The sequence below is a fragment of the Corythoichthys intestinalis genome, chromosome 16 (genome assembly GCF_030265065.1).
Source record: "Corythoichthys intestinalis isolate RoL2023-P3 chromosome 16, ASM3026506v1, whole genome shotgun sequence".
In the NCBI taxonomy this organism is placed as follows: Eukaryota; Metazoa; Chordata; class Actinopteri; order Syngnathiformes; family Syngnathidae; genus Corythoichthys; species Corythoichthys intestinalis.
Window position 1 is genome coordinate 24220279 of NC_080410.1, and position 23688 is coordinate 24243966.

Here is a 23688-nt window from a genome sequence, read left to right on the forward strand (position 1 = left end):
TCTCAGTAACATTTGACCCACCCCAGTCGTTGAGCTCGTAGGTGCCGATGAGATTCTGCGCGTGGGCCAGGCTCGCGTCCTCTCCTTGGTCTCCCAGGAAGTCTCTGAGCTCGGCGGTGGAAAGCACGCAGCCGTTGCTGGAGTAGTGGCGGAAGACGGCGTCCAGCTCGGGCCGGCGCAGCAGCTCCCGGCAGAACTCCTCGATCTCGTTGTGGTCCAGACGGCTGTCTCCGGATCGGTCGCATCTCTGAGAGAACAAATGCTGTGGGTTACTTTGTTGACACAATTTTCTAGTCAACGTATTAAATTATTATTTTTTTATTTATGTGAGGCACACAGCGTGAATGTAGATGAAGTGTGACCAAGTCTTCCTTATTTCGAATGGTTGATGTCTATTGTGCACCATGGTAGTTGTTATGAATAACTGGAAACGAGCCATTGAATTAATTTTATGTTATGTGCATTGCAGTGTTGTTTTCGTCAACAATAACGACAACGACAATTTTTCACGATGACGCGCTGAAAACGTGTCTTGGGAGACTAAAACATAATGAGATGGATGGATGCCAGTTGTCGTCTGACGACATGGGAGACTAAAACATAATGAGATGGATGGATGCCAGTTGTCGTCTGACGACAAGAGAACGGGATGAAAATTCGCCATAGTTTCCGTCATAAATTCATAATATTTTCTTGTTGTAACTGTAGTTAGCCCACATTTAGCAGTGTTTGGTCGTGTCATTCATGTGCTCTGCTGCGCCTCTCCTCGACCCCCACGCCAAACACACGTGTGTCAGGTGCTGCATGGTAAGTTTATTTTTTTATTTTGGCTAGATATGCCTTGTTGCTTTAACTTTTAAAGGTCTGTGCTAAGTGATCATCACACACTTAACTAACTTGTAGCGTTAGCATAGCGTTCGCGTTAGCATTAGCATTTAGTGACTCAGTGTCTTCTTAAACGCTTCAAAAACATTTTACATACAGTTTGTGGTATTCAGGTGAGTTAAATTAATTGCAAACAAGGTGCTGTTTTCCTCCTGAATGTGTATTATCATCATGAAAATGGTGATATCCTTGTAAACTCGAAATTGTTGGAAACTTTATTTATTTATTCATGGACTAAAACCGTTGAAGTTTATAGACGAAAACATTTTGAGAATTGTCAACTTAAACTAGATGAAATTTGTCTTGAGTTTTCGTTGACTTGACTAAAACTAGACGAAGACACATTTTGAAATGTCTAAAATATGACTAAGACTAATAAGTAGAGATGTCCCTATCACGTCATTTTCAAAGTATCGGAATCGGCAAAAAAAATATCGGCCATGCCTTTTTTTAATATATATATATTTTAATTAAATCGTTTTCTAATTGTATTTAACGTTACAGACAAAATATGCTACACTCATCCAGAGTCTTTAATTTAGGATTAAGATAAAAAATATCCCGATAACGGTGGCAATTAATTTATTAAAAAATGTGTCACGTTTAATTATTTAACGCTGTTAATATATGCGCTGCATGACCCTCTCACTCACTGTCGCGCTCATTCTGTAATGACACCGTTTTACCTATATAGGGAGATATAGGGCATCGCAAAATGAGTAGAGTGAATTTTGGCAGCCTTTACAGCCTTTCTTCAATTAGCTATAACCATGCAATTCCACTCCCTATGATTAGAAATATCATGGGGTGCAATGTGGGGAAGCAAGGTGGCAATTGGTCTTTGTCTTAACACCTTAAATTATTTCCCAAAGCAGAGAAGATATATCCATTGGTAGCACGACGCACAGTCATGGTTTTACTTCCCATCATGGTTCCACTTCCCATCATGCATTGGGGCTTGGCTGCAGTATCCTTTACTGAAAGCTCAACAAATACACTAGATGGCAATATTTAGTCACAATACACAAAGTCACAAGTCTTTCTATCTGTGGATGCCTCTCACAGAAAGAATGTTAATAATGTAAATGCCATCTTGAGGATGTATTGTCATAATAAACAAATACAGTAGTTATGTACTGTATGTTGAATGTATATATTCGTCCGAGTTTTATTCATTTTTTTCTTAATGCATTGCCAAAATGTACTGTATATGATCGGGAAAAATTATTGGGAATGATTGGAATTGACTCGGGAGCAAAAAAAAGCAATCGGATCGGGAAATATCGGGATCGGCAGATACTCAAACTAAAACGATCGGGATCGGATCGGGAGCAAAAGAACATGATCGGAACAACCCTACAAATAAGTATTTTCATCCAAAATGGTTGCCAAAAACAACACTGGTGCATTGTGAATTTGTTGTTTATGACCGTTGTGGAATGTATTTTTTAAATTTGTGAAATATTTCTAACGACCAAATTTATTTTCATTGCAGGAAAGGAACGGCCCATATTTGTAATATACAGTGCTGCTCAAAAGTTTGTGAACCCCCTCAACATTTTGGAATTTTCTATTATTTCAACCTGATTTCCTAATCAATCAATTCAGTAGTTTTTTTTTGTTTTTTTAACAGTTGTGTTGTCGAGACTAAATTAAAAAGAGTTTTCATCAACTGATGTAGGTGCAAAATTGAACTGTTTGGTCACAATCAAAACCGCCATGTCTGGCGAAAAGTCAACACTGCATACCACCAAAAGAACCTTCTCCCAACAGTGAAGCATGGAGGTGGGAATGTCAAGATCTGGGCTTGCTTTTCATCCTCAGGACCTGGACAACTCCACATAGTCCAGGGAATCATGAATTCTGAGGAATATTGTCAAATCCTAGAACATAACCTGACGCCATCTGTTTTGAAGTTAAAGCTTGGCAGAAGGTGGATCATGCAACATGATAATGATCCAAAGCATTCCAGCAATACAACCAAGGAATGGCTGAAAAAGAAGAAGATTCGTGTTCTGGACTGGCCCAGTCAAAGTCCTGACCTAAATCCCATTGAAATGCTGTGGCGGGACCTGAAGCGAGCAGTTCATGCCAGACGCCCATCAAACCTCTCTCAACTGACTGCGTTCTGCAAGGAAGAATGGGCAAAAATCCCCCAAAGTAGATGTGAGAGGCTGATTAGTCATTACAGAAACCGTTTGGTTGAGGTAATCTCTGCAAAAGGAGGCGCAATATCCTATTAACTGAAGGGGTTCACATACTTTTGCACACATGATATCTGAGTTTTTCTTAAATCAACCACTTTTGTTAAATAAAGAATGACAATATAACTATTTCTTTTGTTTCAGTCCATTATTTGGAATGTCAGTATTGTGGATTTGGGTATAACTTAACATTTAATAAGGTTATTTTAGTTTTTTTTACAAAAAATCTGACCATCGCTGTGGGGTTCACAAACTTTCGAGCAGCACTGTAGGTCGAAAACATGATCTAGTCCAGGCCTAATGCCCAATTTTTATTGGCCTGCAGCAAATTATGAAAATTTATGGCTTTTCCAAGAAACTTAAATTCAGCCAAGTGTTCTGATGACTTCTCAGGTTAAAAACTAGATGGAGCTAGACACTTAAACAGTGGTTCTCAATTAGCTCAAACTGTAGAATTTTCATATTTTGTTTCATATAAATAGACCTATATAAAATATCCAATGTGATGAATTGAGCTATCTTGCTTGTGATTGTCCTGACTTTTCTGCTGTTGCTGTATTTGAGTGATCACCCTTTCACAGCCATAGATGTCCAATCCAATTTGATTTCAAAATTAATTGGACGTCTATTGCCGTCAATAGCAGCAAATGACTTAATACTTAAAAATGAATACATTTCAAAAAACAGATCTTTTTTTTTGGGGGGGGGGGTTGGGGTTTCCGATCCCCTGTTTAACAATTGAAAGGGGTCGGATTTCAACATGGCCCTTGCGTCCTTTTTCTCAAAGTGGCCCTCGGCGAAAACAGTTGTACCCTAGTCTGTCCTCTTTGACAGCGCTGGACGTGCCTTCTTTCAACTGAAAAAGGGTAAAAAATGTTGATGCTTTTGTTTCGTTTGTTGAGCTGGGAGTGATCCTTATTCCCTGTTGAGAAAGCAGCTCCGCAGCTGTGTACATCCAGAACATTTCTCAGGAGGGGATGAAGAGCACATTCCATCATCAGGATGGAGCATAAACCAAAGATTCACAGCTGTAATGGAGAGTAGGGGTGTGACAAAATATCGAAATGGTGATATATCGTGATACTTTGTATCCTAAAAAGTTATCGATATGCGCCTGCAAGAATTGAGATATCGTTTTAAAAAGGTGTCAATGTCTATTTAAAAAAAAAAAAAAAAAAAGGAACGGAAGGAAAGGAAGTTGCTACCAAAATCTTCCACCATAATAGTGGCTAGAGGCGTGCGAAATTTCCGATTCTTAGATTATTCGCGATTCGGCCGTGGAGGATTCGTGAACGATTCACAAACATCCAAATTCCGATTATTGAATTATACCAGGTAAAGCAGAACTAAAACACAGTCGGCGCGGTCTTCAGGGCCCAATGAGGAACGTACGGTGGCCGAGAGGTGTCAGGCGAAATGCAAAGTCCAAACACTTTGCAAATAGAAAAAGCACGAACCCCAATTGCAAACGCTTTGCAAACGAAAAAAAGCACGAATGCAAACTGCCACAACACGATCCCCAATTCCTAAAGCGCGATTGCAAATTGGCAAAAGCACGAACCCCAATTGCCACAACACGACAGCAAATGGCTCACAGCACGAATGCAAATTGCCACAACACAATCCCCAATTTCTAGAGCGCGATTGCAAATTGGCAAAAGCACGAACGCCAATTGCCACAACATGACAGTGTAAGGCTCGCAGCACGACCGCAAAAGGCTCGCAAGACAATTGCAAAGATGATGACCCAGAAGTTAAATAAATAATAAATGAGACGACACTTTGCTATACAGTGGGGAGAACAAGTATTTGATCCACTGCCAATGGGTGTATCAAATACTTGTTCTCCCCACTGTATGTGCTTTGTGACCATCTTTACAGGCCTACGTAAAGTTGCCCCCCCCCCAATCAGACGCAAATTTATATAAAAATTATGTTAATCGTTTGTGCTGCAACGGTTTTGTAGATACAGTGATGTGCTTTTATTGAGATATTAATTTCGAGTGGGGACGTCACTCGTAGCTTTTTCTTAGCTTAGCTCCCGCAGCTAATGGAGGGTACCAACTCTCTCAATAACAGAGGGGTGTCCTAACAACTAGCACGAACAGAGCACAGAAAAATTCGGGTCCATTTTGCTGTAAATTGGGGGGCTTGAGATATTAATTTCGAGTGATGACGTCCCTCTAAGCCCTTCATTTACTGCAAAATGGTTCCGAATTGTTGCCATTCATTTGTGGTAGTTGTTAGGACACCCCTACTAGTGATAAACTCATTCTAATTCACATCAGAAGCTTGTTTTTCTGTTTTAGTTGTTTTTAGAATATCCTAGAATGATTTCCTGACCAATGTATCGATAAGCGTTGTATCGCCATATCGTCAGATCATCGTTATCGTGAGCTTTGTATCGCAAACCGTATCGTATCGTGAGGTACCAAGAGGTTCCCACTCCTAATGGAGAGTCAGGGTCCAATATGTGTTGAATGTCCCCTGACCTTAAACAAGGAGCGAGCGTACTGCTCACTCAGGTCAATGTTGATCATCTGCAGCAGCCCGCGAATTTCGTCGTAGCTCATCTTGCCGTCCTGGTTCTGATCCGCTCGTCGCAGGTAGCCTCGGATCCAAGTAGAGAAAGGAAGATTAAGGAAGACAACAACTGAAAAGGCAGCTCCATCGACCTAATGAATGGAACGTCATAATGTATAACGTATTTAGAACCAAAGTCTAAATCAGAGGTGGGTAGTAACGCGTTACATGTACTCCGTTACATTTACTTGAGTAACTTTTCGAGAAAAACTGTTCTTCTAAAAGTAGTTTTACTAAGTTATACTTTTTACTTTTACTTGAGTATATTTGTGAAGAAAAACCGCTAATCTTACTCCACTACTTTTGACTACACAAGAGTCGTTACATTTTTCCTCTTTATTCTACAAATTGATTTTTTTTTTTTTTTTTTTTTTTGCCACTGATGCTATTTTTTGCTACCATTTTCACCAATGAGAAGTCGCAACAATAATCACATGACTCCACTACACCAATCTGAGACAAGCTAGTCGTTCTATGATCACGCCAGCTTGTTTAATCACTTGGCGTCTTTAAAGCACTGTTAAAAAATGAAGTATTTGACATAGACACTCAACATGACTCGAAAGCGCAGATTTAAACTTCTCTCCGAGTTTTTATTTGGCGCCGATTGACCAAGGAAAACCGGGATATGATCATAAGCGGATTTTAAGGGGGGGGGCAGCCCCCCCTGGAGGCCGAAAAGTGCCATTGCATGAAATTGACTTTCCTATATATTTAAAAGTTGCAAAGCAATAAAACTGCCACAAAAATGAATGAAATGAACAAAAAAAATCATTTTTATATTGGGTCAAAAAAAATTTTCGAACAGATAATTTGACTAGCAGCTTAGACGGTCATTTGCTTTGCATATAATTTTCAACAACAAAAAAATTAGAGAGAGGGCAATTTTATTTTTCAAATGATTTTTTTCTTTGATTGAAGCAACTTTTTTGGGGATTGAATGAGTTAGACACAAATGTCCTACTCATAATATGGCCCAAAAATAAAAGGATTGCTTCAATCAAAGAAAACTTTTTCAATGCAAAATAAAGTGTTCAAATGCAAATTTTTTTATCTGAAATATTTTTTTGCATTTCAAAACATTTTCTATTATTGAAATTTTTCTTTTTTTTGATTGATGTGATTTTTCTTTTTGAAAACATTTTTTTTTTTAAGCAACTTATTTTTTGATTGAAAAACACAACATCCTTGCCAAAATGTGGCCCAAACACAAATCAACATTACATCAACCAAAAAAGTTGCTTCAATCAAAAAAAATATTAAATCAAAGAAAAATAGCTTTCACACGCATTTCAAATTTATTTTTGCATTCAAACATTTTTTTTTTGGTTTTTGATTGAAGCGACTTTTTTTTGATTGAAAATACATACTAGTATTTTGATTGAAGCGACTTTGTTTTTATTGAAGCAACTTTTTTTTGGATTGAATAATAAAGACACAAATCTACCTCCATATGGCTCCGCCCAGGGGATACAATTTCTGACTTGGGTAACGACATTGGCACGACACCGGCGGGCTTACCATATTCAGTGGTTGATGATCTTGGCGAAAAGTATTGCCTAAGCAGCCTGATTTAGATTTCCCCTCAAGAATGATGGGAAACAAAAAAACGCTCATTGTCAACTTATTATTATAAATATTCTTGTAAGCTAATTTTATTGCAGACACTGCGTTTTGGGGTCATCAACATGTTGTGCCCCACTTGCCCCAAAAGTCAAACTCCGCCAATGGATATGATCCTTTTAATTTCATAATAGTAACCATGAAGGAACTATTCAAACTAGGAACTACTTTCTCCACTAGAGGGCACTCATGCTCTTTGGACGAATAATGCTTCATTTCTGTCTTTTTTTTCTCTCGCCGGAATTCGATGATTTTTTTTTAATTTTATTTTTTATTTGTTTGGCTTAGTGAGGTTATGTAATGGGTTATTGTACAGTATCATTATAACAACAGTTCATATAGATACGTTTGTGCTGAGAGAAAAAAACACCATCGTTTAAAAATAAAATAAAATAAAATGAAAATAAGCAGTTACTCACAATGTTACTCATTACTTGAGTATTCTTTTCACTGGATACTTTTTTTACTTGTACTTGAGTACATTTTTGTTGACTACTTTTATATGGAGATAGAATAGTGCCATGCTTGCTGATGGTTGCTCACACCTGGTCGTGAAGAACTATTCATTAGATTGTGTTAACGTCTTTTTTGACCACGACTTGGAATGATATTTTTGTGTTTGTATTTTACAACAGATTATTTCGATGTACAAGTAGTTTTTTTCGTCTGTGGTTACAAGTGACTTTTGTCTCTGAAAACGCGACAAGGGGGAGACAAAAATCGTGAGGTTGTAATTGGTGGTGTTTAACCTGTAGCAAAGAAAAAACACCAGTAGAACAAAAAAAATCACTTGTAAATGGGAAAAAAAACATTTGTAGATATTTTTTTTTACATTGTGTTTTTTCATGTTTATTTCACAACGCAACATTTGGAAATACAAGTTGTTTTTTTTGTTTTACAAGTTAAAATTAGTCATTTTACAGGTATTTTTTTTATTTTAAAACTAGGTTACGAGTATCTTTTTTGGCACATAAAACTCAACAAGAATGTGACAAAACTTGTGCACTTGTAATTGGTCATTTTTAACCCGTAGTGAAGAAAAAACACCTGTAGAACAAAAAAAAAAAAAACTTGCAAACAGAAAAAAACAACTTGTAGAACAATTTATTCCTTCGAGTTTTTTTCATGTTTATTTTACAATGCAAAATTTGGAAATACAAGAGTTTTGGTTTTTTTTGTTAAAATTGGTCATTTTACAGGGATCATTTTCATTTTACAACCTCACTTCTTTTGGCACTATTCTATCTCCATACTTTTGCTTTAGTCATATTATTTTGAAGTTACGCTACTCTTACTTCAGTAAAATTTTTGGCTACTCTACCCACCTCTGGTCTAAATTGACTTTACAGACTCTTTAAGGAAACGAAACTGTTGACATCAGATTTTTGGCTACATTTTCTCTAAGGATATTGGTCCAGTTTCTCCTTCTGCGTCATGTTGGCGACACGCTCCTTCAGCGTGCGCAGGCCTCGCACCCAGCGCTGAGCCTCATCCTCACAAGGGCACAGAAGATCCAGGCTCTTGCGAGCCCCTCGGAAGACCACCGTGAAGCAGCGGTTGTCCGGCACTGAGCCAGAGATCCGGCGCAGCGCCTCCGACTGGCAGCCCTCGCGCACGCACTCCACTTCGGTCACTGCAACTGGAGACGGACAGAGGAGTCAAAAATGAATGACATTACAATGACAAGAGAATGCATATGTCACATACAGTATTTTCTTGGCTGGAAGTAAAAATAAGACTGCTAGATTTGAGGTTCAAGTGTCAAAGGAATTTTTACGGAATAAATTCCACTGGTCACATAGCAACTGGATGGCAAATAGCATGTGCTTCATATTCTGCTGCTCCACACATCGAGGGAATGATTTCATGCTTCATTTTTATCACACTTGCACACAAACACTGCAAGTGCAAACTATTAAGACACCTACAAAAACACGTTTTGCCATGAAAATGACTCCTCCAGGACTGCTGAGGTGATATTCATTATTACTTTTCACCATTTCTACCCGCTTTGAGAATACGCAAAGCTCACTACAAACCTCCAACAATCACAAGGAGTTTCAACGACTACAGGGTGGGGCAGAGCAACTTGCTTATTTAAATTTGGTGCCCTGAAGCGATGGTTGCTCTGAGGATGCCAGGGATGGACTTTTATGAAAGGGTGAGGCTTAACGTTTGGTTCTTAACATGCGTTATTTATTTTGTATTTATTTTTCAGGAACCCCAGTGAGCATCATTGAGTGGAGGCTTTCTCTGTTGAGGAATTTTTTTCAAGCGGTCGCTCAATCGTCGCAATGTGCATTCAGACATTTCAATATTGCCCCCCTTGGTCGTGTTCCTGGCTGGCAGTCGATTGTTTCATGGGTAAACAACTTCAGGAAAATGGTTGATGTAAAAAGAAAACAAACCTCGCCTCCCACGAACAGCAAAGACACCCCAAAACATTGACGCGGTGAGACAATCCGGACGTTCTGTGAGACGAGTCCTCCATGAAGAATTGAAATTTCGGAATGGAATGCACATTGCGTTGCGACGATTGAGCAACAGCTTGAAAAAAATACCTCCACAGCGAAAGCGTGTTCCAACTTCGTCCACTCCATAATACTCACTGGGGTTCCTGAAAAATAAACACAAAATAAATAAAGCACGTTAAGAAGCAAACTTTAAGCCCTACCCCCCCAAATAAGTCCATCCCTACCCTCTTCAGAGCAACCATCGCCTCATGGTGCCAAAGTTAAATAAGCAAGTACCTCTGCCCCACCCTGTATTACCCACAAGTAGAGCACTATATACCCTCCAAACATATTGTGGTCATTTTCAGTGGTACTTTTCACCATTTTTACCCGCTTTGAGAGCACCTAAAGCCTACTGCAAACCTCCAACATCTCTGGGGAAATTGAACTTCTTTTTTGCCCGCAAATGAATCATCATATCCCCGCTACACGCTCTCTTCGCTCGTGAGTGCACCTACACAACACCCAGGACGTGTGCGAAGTTCCCCCATGTACAGTGTTGTCAGTAACGCATTACTTTACTGTAATGTGATTACTTTCTTTCAGTAACGAGTAATCTAACGTGTTTATTTTTCCAAACCAGTAATCTGATTAAAGTTTCTTTCCTTAGCGTTCGTGCGTTACTACTTTGTTATGGCCTCATAATGTACAGTATGTAGAATGATTGTAGTCATGTACAAAGAGCATTTTGAATAGAAGATGCTAGAAAGGTTCCCGCTACGTGTTCGTTTCCATGGTAACCACTCACGGTTACTTCCTGTTTTGGTCTCGAGTCACAGGCGCTAAGTGTTTTGGGACTGAGAAAGGTGTATGCCAGTCTGCCAGCGTGGGTGCATATTCGAGCCAAGTGCTTACACCTGTTGAGATGTGCGAGGGAATGTTGATCTGTGTACGTCCATGAATGAACGTGAGTATTTTTCCTTCATTCTGGAGGGTTCCAGCGATAGGTTTGACCACCCCCTACGAAATGTGCGTTTGTTTCGTAGCTTTGACGTTGCAACGACGCGTAGTCATCACTGTCAAGCATTGTTTACGTCATATCCGTGTTGCACATTTATGCCGTGAGGTGATGTATTCCTTTTAGCATCTTTGGGATGTGTTGTAAGTCCAATAGAGTGTAAATTGCTTAGTTGCCACCACGTTTTGTGGCCAAATTGACCGCCTGTGTGTACGGTGTACTTCCGGGTTGTGCGCGCGCATCCACGCCTGCCCCCACCTTTGAGTTTATTGCACTGTGCAATTCATTTGTGTGTTGTTGATTACTGTGCAGTCGATTTTGCATTGTTTTACATTGGCACTGGTATGCTGTTAACCCTAAACCCTAACCAGAAGTTCAGAATTTTTGACATTAGGTGTCAGTTTAATTAGTCGATGGAGTTGATTTAAACCAGGGGTGCCCAATCCCGGTCCTCGAGAGCCCCTATCCAGCTTGTTTTCCATGTCTCCCTCCCCTAACACACCTGAATCTACTAATCAGGATCGTTATCAGGCTGCTGCAGAGCTTGCTGATGAGCTGATCATTTGATTCAGGTGTGTTAAAGGAGGGAGACACGGAAAACAAGCTGAATAGGGGCTCTCGAGGACCGGGATTGGACACCCCTGATTTAAACAAATTCCATGAAGTTGTCAGGTTAGTTTCCGGGCTCTGGAGTGGCTAAGCTAGCGAGAGTCAATGGTGGTTGAAATAAACTCCATCGACTAATTAACTCATTTGCTCCCAAAATCGTATAAATACGTGCTATTTTTAATTGTTTCAGTGTCCCAAAGACGTATTTATACGTCTTTTATGTTTGTTTGTTTTAAAAAAAATTTTTTTACAAGAGACATCTCTGGGTTCTGATTCAACTTACCTCCAGAGCACAAAGCTGAAAATCCATTTTAAAGCAATAAAACTGGCCACTGGAGGGCAGTAGCGCATTTGGTAAGACCCGCAATCCAATTCAACGGCAACGAACGGCCAGGCCGCACGGCCAGGGCGCTGGCGGAAGATGACCGAACGGACGTCCAGGAGGCAGATGACCGAGCAGAACAACCTAGAGGACGCCTGGGATGCCAGGCGTTTGACGACCGAGCAGAATGACCAGGACCATCAGTGTAGCAGACGATGCCATTAAGAACGTGCTGCTCGCCGAGCAGACCCCGCACAGACTCAAAAAAATCCATCTTTATGAGACAGGCGGCGATGAGGGAAAAGTTTACCCGGCTCTCGCGGCCACAACAGCGTCATCTCTCAGTTATGTGTAAATAAATTGTTAATTTGCTATCAAAAGCTCTATTTGTCTTGTTGTTTATGTCATTTTGTAAAAGGAAAACATTATTCAGATGTTTGGGATGTAACTGTGTTAAAGTCAAAGTAATGTTTGAAATTTATGCTTTCACAAAATGCTCAATTTCTGTTTTTTCATCAGAAATTGGAAATTTGGTCAAACTAAGCTATTTTGTAATGCTAATGTCAAAAGGATGGAAAAAGATATTAACTTACTTTTTTTCCTGCTGAAAGAAGAGAGTCTAATCTTTCTTTTGGTGGGTTCCATGTTATATAGTAATAGAACACAATTTTCTGTGGGCCTTGCAAAATCAGTCAAAATCCAGTAAAACAGCCGGGAGCGAAGGGGGTCGCACCGGTGAAAATGGCTGGAAGTGAATGAGTTAAACCTCCGCTCCGCTAACTCGAAGATTAAGCCATTTGTGAAAAATTCTGATTGTCCCCTTTAAATTCAATTATCGGAAAGTCAATTACATGCGATGACATTTTTTTGTTGTCATTCTTATGTTGAGGCGGCAAAGGGAGAAAAATTGGAAAATAGTAACTGATAAATTACTTTTAAAGTAATTTAGTTACTTTTATAATAAAGTAATCAGTAAAGTAACTAGATTTTTTTTTTAAGCTTAAACAGTAATTAAATTACTTTTTCAAGTAATCTGTGACAACACTGTCCATGCATCACACAGGTACTGTAATTAAACCCTACTTCGTGGTATTCGGTTTTTCACTTTTCGCGGGGGAGGTTCCGATCCCCAATAACCACAAAAAAAGGAGGGATCACTGTATACCCTAAGACAGAATATTATTTGGCCCCCTAATTCACATAATACATCAACACATAAAACATCTGAATATGTAATGAAACCCACACATTTGGCAACAAAATACAACATTTTGCCATGGAAATTGTCCATTTTGACAGGTCTACTTGGATTGTTAAAAAAAAAAAAAAAAAAAAAAAAAAAAAAAAAAAAAAACACTATTTTGCCACACAATTCTGAATGTATGCATGAATACAATTATTTAGACTAGGGTTGTTCCGATCATGTTTTTTTGCTCCCGATCCGATCCCGATCGTTTTAGTTTGAGTATCTGCCGATCCCGATGTTTCCCGATCCAATTGCTTTTTTTTGCTCCCGATTCAATTCCAATCATTCCCGATAATTTTTCCCGATCATATACATTTTGGCAATGCATTAAGAAAAAAATGAATAAAACTCGGACGAATCCTCAAGATGGCATTTACATTATTAACATTCTTTCTATGAGAGGGATCCACGGATAGAAAGACTTGTGACTTTGTATATTGTGACTAAATATTGCCATCTAGTGTATTTGTTGAGCTTACAGTAAATGATACTGCAACCATTCAACCCAAATGCATGATGGGAAGTGGAACCATGACTGTGTGTAGTGCTACCAATTGATATATCTTCTCTGCGTTGAGAAATAACATAAGGTGTTAAGAAAATGATCAATTGCTACCTTGTTTCCCCACATCGCGTCCCATGATATTTCTAATCATAGGGAGAGGGATTGTAAGGCTTTAACCAATTACAAAAAGGCTCCAAAGGCTGCCATTATTCACCCTACTCATTTTATGCAGTCTTTTATCTCTCTACAAAGGTAAAACGGCGCCATTACAGATTGAGCATGACAATGCGTGTGTAGGTCGTGCAGCGCATGCATTAATTGCGTTAACGTGATACATATTTTAAAAAATTAATTATTGCCGTTATTGGGATAAATTTGATAACCCTACCTTAAGCCTAAACTAAAGACTCTGGAAGAGTGTAACTTATTATGTCTGTAACGTTAAATACAATTAGAAAACGATGTAATTAAAAATATATATATATATTTAAAAAAGGCATGGCCGATATTTTTTTGCCGATTCCGATACTTTGAAAATGACGTGATCGGACCCGATCGATCGGGACATCTCTAATTTAGACTCATTACTATTTTTTCCCCTTGAAAATTAAATTTTGTCACGAAAACAAAAACTTTGTACACACTTGAATAGCATGAGAAAGCATTGTTACTGAACGGTTTTGACTCTTTGTCTATTAATGTATTTCATTAGACCTCCAGTGGCTCTTGTGGAAACTCATTCCTTCCTCATACTAACACTGACTCTCTCCACTGAGCTCATGAAAAGTCAAAATTACCTCACATTACGCCGTGTTTTTTGACAAAGAAGTGTCAAAAATGGCATGAGCGTGTGTGTTTAGGTGTCAACATTGAACCGATATGCTGGAATGTAAACGTCATAATATCTGAGTGTTCTGAGCTCACCCCTTTGATATCAAGTCTTTAGAGGTGCGTTTTGATGAGTTTTGCGGAGAGCAACTTTTTTGGGATGAACAGGAACAGACACACTCAGACATCTTATGGAATGTTTTCTTTTCAACTTCCTGGCTGCCACTGACGGCGCTTTACATCCAATCCATTTTGCCTGAGAGCGATCATTCTGATATTTAGGGCTGTCAGAAGTAGCCAGTGAGTTAGAAATAAAGTAACTGATTTGTTTTCATCACACTAATGACACATTTTGCCACAGAATGTCTGCATTCATACAAGAAAACACAACATTTCACAGCAAAATGGAATATTTTACCATAAAAACACTACAACAGACCATGAAAGATCCATATTTTTTTGAAAACCGTTTCAGGGTACCAATGAAAAGCTTGCATCCAACTTCTAAATGAATAACATCTAAACATTTTACTGGAACATGCCACAAAACATCCATATTATTGGTAGAAAAATTACATTTTGTTCAGCTTTGGAACGACATGCAATATCTCTAGTGCTGCAACGATTAATTAACTCGAGTAATTCGATTAGAAAAAAGATTCTAATTAAATTTGTATTCTTTGAGTATTCGTTTACATCAAGTGGCGTTGTAATTAAAGATGTCCCGATCGATCGAGATGCCAACCGATCAGGTCCGATCACGTCATTTAAAGTATCGGAATCAGCAAAAAAATAAAATTATATTTAGATTAAAAGAAAACAATATATATATATCAGGGGTCGCGTTAACCGAATATTTTCCGTCGTTGACCGTTTTTTTAAAACGGCGACGGAAAAAACTGAAGCCCGTCTGTCATTTTGACCGGTTGCAATTCACACCCCAGACCACAGGGTGGCGAGTGAGCATATTAATTAGCTGTTGTCTCTTTTGATGCATCTCGCTATCCGGGTGCTGAGTGCTGACAGCGCATTGAAGAGTTAAGGACAGGAGGCTTTGGAGCGCGTCTGGGTCACAGACCGGTGCAGCTGAACCACTGGTTCAGAAGGAGCGCATGCCGCGGGATTTCCTTCCGCTGAAGCCGGTGCTTGCGGGTTCAGGAAACCCCTCGTTCAGAGAGTCTTGTCGACTTTTGATCAGGTCACTTGGAGAAATGTTCCCTGATTTCAAAACTTTGGCTGAAGTGGCGCTTGTAATCCCAGTCTCTAGTGTGGCCGCAGAGCGCGGATTCAGCCTCCAGAACAACATCAAAACGGCCATGAGAAGTCGTCTGTCCGAGGCAAAAGTCCAAAACCTCATGACAGTAGCCTCTGCAGCAATCCCACTTGAGACATTTCATTATGCACAAGCGGGCACGCAATGGCGTACCGCACGCATGCTATTTATAGACCGTGACGTCGCATCGTAAAGCGAAAGTAAAGCCGAAGTGGGACATTATAGACCCACCTTCGCATAGGAACAACGTAATTTGTGCCGCTTTTCTGGGGGTAATCTTTCAAAAACGAACATGCCGATCACGCATTGCTTTTTTGGAACTTGTAGAAACGACTCTAGACATTACGACACATGAAGGATGTTTTCTTCATACGTTTCCGGAAACCAAAAACTCCAAAAAATGTGAAGACCGAATCAACTTGCGCGGACTTTAACACCAACTCCGTGAATCCATTCACATTTCATATGCTGTAAACATTTTGTTGGGTTGTCATGGTCTTTCAGAGGACAAAGAGGTAAATTTTTCTTATTTTTTTTTTGTGTAACGTTGTGCCGTACTGCTTCTGTCTGACAATGAATGACCTGAAAAGAATTACAATCGTATCTGACTGCCACTGTTACCGTTTCTGTATATATATATATATATATATATACATATATATATAAAAACACCAAAGAACGGTAAGAGACGTAGGACAACCAGAGGATGTATAAGAGAAACTAAATTCTATTGAATATGTCATTGTTATCATTTTAAAAATTTAAGTGACTGGTAAAAATAGATTATGACCGGATTTTTATGACCCTGTCAGTCAAAATGACAGACAACGAAAAAGTCTAGCGCAACCTCTGATATATATATATATATATATATATATATATATATATATATATATATATAAAGGGGCATGGAAATTGAGTGAATATATATATATATATATATATATATATATATATATATATATATATATATATATATATATATATATATATATATGTTACAGACAAAATGTCTTACACTCATCCAGAGTCTTTAGTTTTGGCGTAAAGTACGGCTATCAAATTTATCGCGTTAACGGCGGTAATTAATTTTTTTCTAAAAATTAATCACGTTAAAATATTTAACGCATTTAACGCATGCGTTGCACGACCCACTCACGTATTGTCGCATTCAATCTATAATGGCGCCGTTTTACCTATACATAGAGGTAAAAGACAGGGTAAAATGAGTAGAGTGAATTTTGGCAGTTTTTGGAGCCTGTTTTTAATTGGCTAAAGCCTTACAATCCCTCTCTCAACAATTAGAATTATCGTGGAAAGCAATGTGGGGAGGAAAGGTAGGAGTTGATCTTTTTCTTAACACCCTATGTTATTTCCCAATGCAGAGAAGATATATCAATTGGTGCCACTACGCACAGTAATGGTTGCGCTTCCCATCATGCATTTGGGCAGAAATGTTAAATGGCTGCAGTATCATTTACTGAATGCTCAACAAATACAGTAGATGGCAATATTTAGTCACAATATACAGAGTCACGTTTATCCTTTAAGAATTACAAGTCTTTCTATCCGTGGATCCCTCTCACAGAAAGAATGTTAATAATGTAAATGTCATTTTGAGGATTTGTTGTCATAAGAAACAAATACAGTACTTATGTACTGTATGTAGAATGTATATATTCGTCCGAGTTTTATTCATTTTTTTCTTCATGCATTGCTAAAAATATATGATCGGGAAAAATTATCGGGAATGATTGGAATTGAATCGGGAGCAAAAAAAAAAAAGCAATCGGATCGGGAAATATCGGGATCGTCAGATACTCAAACTAAAACGATCGGGATCGGATCGGGAGCAAAAAAAACATGATCGGAACAACCCTAGTTGTAATGGTTTGTTTTGAAAGTGTTTGCATTTAGTTTTATTGATTTCGGTGGATACAACGCCCTCTAGTGGTGACAGTGAATATGGCATAACTCATTTCACATGGCTGAATCCATCTGCTCCCTGTTAAGACCAACATAAGCTAAGTACCTGTTTGAGCTAATATATATTTTTAATGCATTCGTAATTTAGTTTATAGGTACTGTATATTTAGCCGTGTTTTGCGGGAAAATGTGTTTGAACCATTTGTTAAGAGCATTGTAAAAACAACAAAAAGTTAGCATTTTATAGCATTTAAGCTAGCAGACTTTTGCCTATGTAAGTTAGCCAACTGTTCTTTTGTTGTACTTACATCCTCGTTTATTTAATTTTTTATACAGTTTGAGGCTCAGCTCAGATATTTTAATTTTTGATGTTTCTTATCCAATTACTTGATTATTCGAACTAACTAGTTCTTCGAATATTCGACTACTAGAATAATCGATAGCTGCGGCCCGAAATATCTCACCAAAAAATCCTGTTATAAAAATGACATTTTGTCTAATTATTGCCAAATGGATCTCTTTTTCATAAAATTGCTGTATTCAAAATGTTATTTTTTTGGTACTAAAATGTAATATCTTACAACAACAACAAAAAACGTACATTATACTAGTACTTTGTTGACACGTCACTAGAGTGGCAGAAAAAAAATATATATATATATATATCGACCACTTTTTTTTTGTGTAAATTTAAAGAAACTCAAAAATATTAACCATCAATGTACTGTAGTGCTAGACATATTTGACCACAAAATGTCTTATTTTCCCCAAGGCACAAAACAATTAACAGCCACAAAAACACAACTGTCTAAATGCCAGGATGTGTGTGTTGCTGTAATCCACTCACTAGACTTTACACTCTATTGAGACACAGTACACCTTTTACCCTGGGGGGAAAATCCCCTTTCACCTCTTCTGATATGGCTTGAGTTTCCCCTGCATAAAACCTTTTCATTGTCGCTGGGCTATTCTTACGCTTCAGCACTTTCCATTCTCCCTTTTTCCGGACCGCTCCTCACGTCGCTTCCTCCTCCTGCCCAGAAAGGTTTGGGGTACTAGCACATGCAAGGCCATTGTGTATGTGGATTTGATGTTTTCGTCAATGGCAGCGTATGAGTTTATGATATGAGATGCAGTGCCGAAGTAATTTCCGTCAACGTAATCTCCCTGTTGTTGATAGCAGCTTAATGTCGAACAAATCTACCTTACGTTTTGACACATCTATTTAGATATACAGTGTATCACAAAAGTGAGTACACCCCTAGCATTTCTGTAGATATTTAAGTATATCTTTTCATGGGACAACACTGACAAAATGACACTTTGTGACACTCAGTCCATGGAGATGCAAAACACGCTTGACTGTGGACACTGACACCTGTGTTCCAGCAGCTTCTAATTCTTGGCAGATCTGCTTTTTGGTGATTCTCGGTTGAATCTTCACCCTCCTGACCAATTTTCTCTCAGCAGCAGGTGATAGCTTGGGTTTTCTTCCTGATCGTGGCAGTGACAAAACAGTGCCATGCACTTTATACTTACAAACAATTGTTTGCACTGTTGCTGTTGGGACCTGCAGCTGCTTTGAAATGGCTCCAAGTGACTTTCCTGACTTGTTCAAGTCAATGATTGTTCAAGTCAATAATCACTCACAAGAAATTGCTAATTCGTGTTGCTGTATGTATATTTTTGACCCAGCAGATTTGATCACTTTTTCTGTTAACCCATAATAAAGTCATAAAAGAACCAAACTTCATGAATGTTTTTTGTGACAAAGAAGTATCTGTTCCAATCACTCTATCGGAGAAAAATCAGAGTTGTAGAAATAACTGGAAACTCAAGAGAGCCATGACATTATGTTCTTCACAAGTGTATGTAAACTTTTGACCACAACTGTATATTTTAACACTAGAACTACCAAGGGTGGATCCGTTGATACAAATCTTTTTTTGTTACCAGAGAAGGATCATCTGACCCTAATCAGCATATATTTTGTGAGCACTATGGTCCTCATTAGTCATTCCCATTCACACTCGCAAAACCACAAGGTTGGATTGCTCCAATTAGCATGTTGAGTGTTGGCAGGGCAGGGGTGCCTTGGCTGATGGGGGAGAAAACCGGTTGGAGAAAACAGTTGTTGCATGTCTGACAGTGGACCGCTCAGGTAGGCAATTGGGTGGACAACCTTTTTACGTTTGCCAAAAGCTGCAGTTTGCTTACGTACAAGGGACGGTGTAATAAAAAACAAAACAAAACATTTTTTAAGTGGTGATATATGACACTTCGCCCTTTTCCCGGGGCAAGGTTGTTGCCGAAGCAATTTTCCTTCTGCGCTTTCTTTGCGCCCACATGAGAGTGAGTCAATTTCTTTGCAAGACCCACAAAGAAGTCCATCTGTCTCTTTTATATTCAAGATGCTAATTGCAGCTATCAAGATTGAAATTAGGCAGCGACTCCACAGGAGTGTGTAGGGGGGTGGCCTGTTTGATTGCTTTTTTGAGTGGTCTATTGTTTGACAAAGCCCAGTAGTTAGTTTGGTATCGGGGTCATTTGACACCTTTCTGGTATTTCTTTATAGCCAAAAAAACCCGGGACTTCCAGTGTTAATAAATGGGTATTAAGTTCTTCAAATGTAATAATTATAATTATAATAAGTTTTAAACATGTTACTGTCCCACCAAATTATTTTTAAACAAGAATAAAGCAGAAAAATTCTTTGCTTCATTAAATGCTTCATTGAGTAAGTCCATTCAAATTCAAAGCTGCTCACTTACACACAATGTGTTGCCACAGCAACTGTTTAACAAATTAAACGATGATTGACGCATGCGGCGCTTTGAAGCTTGGTTCTCTGGCAACATCAAACATCAACGTCTGCCAATCATTGCTAACTTTAATAAGCAACTCCAGTGCACTCACTGCCTAACCAAGAACGAGCAGGGAGAAGGAGGGAAGGGAAGGAGGGGGGGAAAGTTTACGCGATCGGCTCGGAACAGCTCATCTGTTTTTTTGTTGTTGTTTTTTTTTTAATTGAAAAAAAAATCCGCGATGGACTGAGGGCGCAAATTTGAAGTGCGAAGTAGCGAGAGATCACTGTATTTAGACATTTTTTTTTACTCACAGTAAAAACGTCAGCAACAATGTCATATTCAAAATAGTAGATCAACTCGACGGACATTTGACCTGTGAAAAGCCTTGGGGGTGTGGTTGCCATGAGCATTCTCAGTAGCGCTTTGGATATCAATTCGACAGGGACCAAATCAACAGAACACCCGGCCCTCAGAATAGGTGAGCCAGGTGGATGCATAAGGCGCCATCTAGTGGAGGGGGCATCAATTTGTTTTGTGGGCAGAAATACATTTGAAAAAAAAAATACAATGCTACGCTTTATAATAGTTTTCTGCCATATCAAATCCATTTCAATATGCTACATATAAAAAAATTATATTAATTATTTTCAAAAGGACTTCTGTTCGGAACCAGTGACTGTGAGTCAGATCATGACCTAGTGCCCTGATTGTCTTGTTGCTCTTGTTTTGTTCCTCTTGCACAATTGTTGACAGTAAAAGGTATGGTGAATAGTATCGCATAGTAGCGCATCATCTCACTGGGTTAGCTGGTAGCGCTATTGATAAATGAATGTCTCACTTCTATTGCTGTCAATCTGAAATTTAAGACTTTTAATATGAAACTGGCTATGCGACTGGCTGGCAACCAGTTCAGGGTATACCCTGCCGTCTGCCCGTAGTTAGCTGGGATAGGCTCCAGCACCTCCGCGACACTCGTGAGGAAAAGCGGCATGGAAATAAATGAATGAATGAGCCCAAGGTCTCAGGTTCTGCTTTAAGAAAGCGACGAAATGAGGTGGAGGAAACACTGGCACTTTAAATGGGGCTTTAAAGTGCATGTGACACGAAAAAGCATGTTTATTTCATATTACACACGGTATTTTATGCTCCTGAATGATATGGACCGCTTGGATGTGTGTGGAAGCGATCGCTATATTTATTTAGTTTTTTGAATCCCGCGCCATGAAAATGAGTGAATTCCGGCTTCGGTCTTGCATTGAGGAGGAGGGCACTGTGACATGTACGGGTGAAGGCGTCCTCTTCACTAAACAGCCGTACGGTTGTGTATGAGGCAGGGGTCGCGTTAACCGGATATTTTCCGTCGTTGACTGGTTTTTTAAAACGGTGACGGAAAAAACTGAAGTCCGTCCGTCATGTTGACAGGTTGCAATTCACACCCCAGACCACAGGGTGGCGAGTTAGCATATTAATTAGCTATTGTCTCTCTCAATGCATGACGTCGTTGGCTATTGTAGCGTCACCGGGGTCTGGCGGCGGCACCGTAATTGACACATCAACGCAAGGTTCTTATTGGTGCACCCGGTGTGCCAGCGCGTCATCCAATTGATGGACAAGATTGCCGCCTGTGTATAGACCCCAATCACATGACGTCACAACTCCGCCCCCCTGACTGGAGCCGCCATATTGTGTGTCAGCTCGTCATGTTTACACATTACCGCTACGTACATGCCTCCTATTACGGCGTGTTTTTCTGCTCGTTAATATTAATAAACAAAATGGTGAAGGCGTGTGTGGCGGTTGGTTGCTGTAACAGAGAAGATAGACGGAGAGACTTGAAGTTCTACCGTATTCTGAGAGACCCGAAGATGAGAGCGAGATGGACTGCTGTAATTCGACAAGAAATCTGGGCACCAAACGATTACCACAGACTATGTAGTAGTCATTTTATATCTGGTAAGATGCATTTAATATATATTTAGAAGATTTTGGGCTGACAACCACAATTAAGATCATTGTGTGACGTTGGTGATTGGGGTCTATATCGTTGCCTCTTTTTCTTTGGGGGCGGAGTTGTTGGCGGTAAGCAGAGTAAAAAGGGAGAAAAATACCACGACTTCCGTGTCTAATTTTTCGCCGCCAAGCAAGCGTTACAATATTAATTAAAAATGAATGAAAACTAAATATTATTGAATATGTCATCATTATCATTTTAAAAATTTAAGTGACGGGTATAAATAGGCTATGACCGGATTTTTATGACCCTGTCAGTCAAAATGACAGACAACGAAAATGTCTAGCGCAACCTCTGGTATGAGGACTAAGTATTCAGCTGATTTTGCGGATTAATATGTTTATTTTTCGCATCACGCCAGCCAAACGGCTGCAGAAAAATCTTACTTTATGAGGGAGAGGCGTGTGCGCCTTTTTGGAGTTTCAAAAGGTTCCCATTCACCGTGGATATTGGCCTAAACAAGCCCTACTACTGTGGGACCATTGGACTTATGAGAAAGTGAGTAAAAATCTTGTTTTGTATTATGTCAAATACGAATACAGCGATTACAAAGTAAACACTACAAACTTTCTTTAAGTAAAGGACTACTTACGTTTGATCATTGATAGGCATATAAAAAGCTCTCCTCATGCACATTAGCTTCACGTTAGCTGCACAACAACTGCAGCCGCCCTCCTCCGGGGAACGAACTGTAAATTGCTCTCCGCCGGGCGGTTTGCCGATCCACAAAGACAATCGACAACCCAGTCGTCATGTCAAATAGTCCAGGCCAGTTATGTGTGATTTTCCGGTTTGAAGACATGGAAACATCACACGGTTCGGGTTAGCATGTCGACTAGCTGTCACGCCTCTTGGTTTGTTTACATTCTCCGAAGCCGGGGACGGGAAATGACATATGTCCGATTTAGGTGTCATAAAATATCGTTTGGGAGGTGCGACAGTAAAGGTGAAGACGACAGTTTTGACCATTATGGAGTAATTTTGCCATGTCGTCCTGAATAAATGCATTTTTATTATTTCATATTCCATTTTGCGCAAGACTGTTATTTGTCATGACCATGCCATTTATTTAGCAAGTGGGGAAAATACTTGGATAAGAAGAATATTCTGTAAAAATATTGAAGTAAAGAGACAGAAACAATGACATTTTGCAGCTCTCTTCATCGCGTTTTCCTCGTTCTGAATAGTTCTCCCTCGACGGGCTGACTGGTCCTTCTCAAGCAATTTATTTAGCTATTGGGGAAAAATACTTGGATAAAAAGAATATCCTGTAAAAATATTGGAGTAGAGGGACTGAAACAATGATATTTTGCAGCTCTCATGGTCACATTTTCCTCGTTCTGAATAATTCGCCCTCAATGGGCTGAATAGTAAAACCGATGAGCCCAGTCTCCC

The 23688-nt window shown here is 39.3% G+C and overlaps 1 protein-coding gene across 1 annotated transcript in view; it reads right to left on the minus strand.

Annotated features, from left to right (window-relative positions):
- plcd3a (phospholipase C, delta 3a) overlaps positions 1-23688 on the minus strand; it is a 79230-nt gene that overhangs the window by 28220 nt on the left and 27322 nt on the right. The window contains exons 3-5 of the mRNA XM_057861494.1: positions 8706-8934; positions 5582-5711; positions 22-247 (exon numbers count right to left, since the gene is read on the minus strand). Coding sequence (XP_057717477.1) covers positions 22-247; positions 5582-5711; positions 8706-8934 — 585 coding nt within the window. The remainder of the gene's footprint in view (positions 1-21; positions 248-5581; positions 5712-8705; positions 8935-23688) is intronic.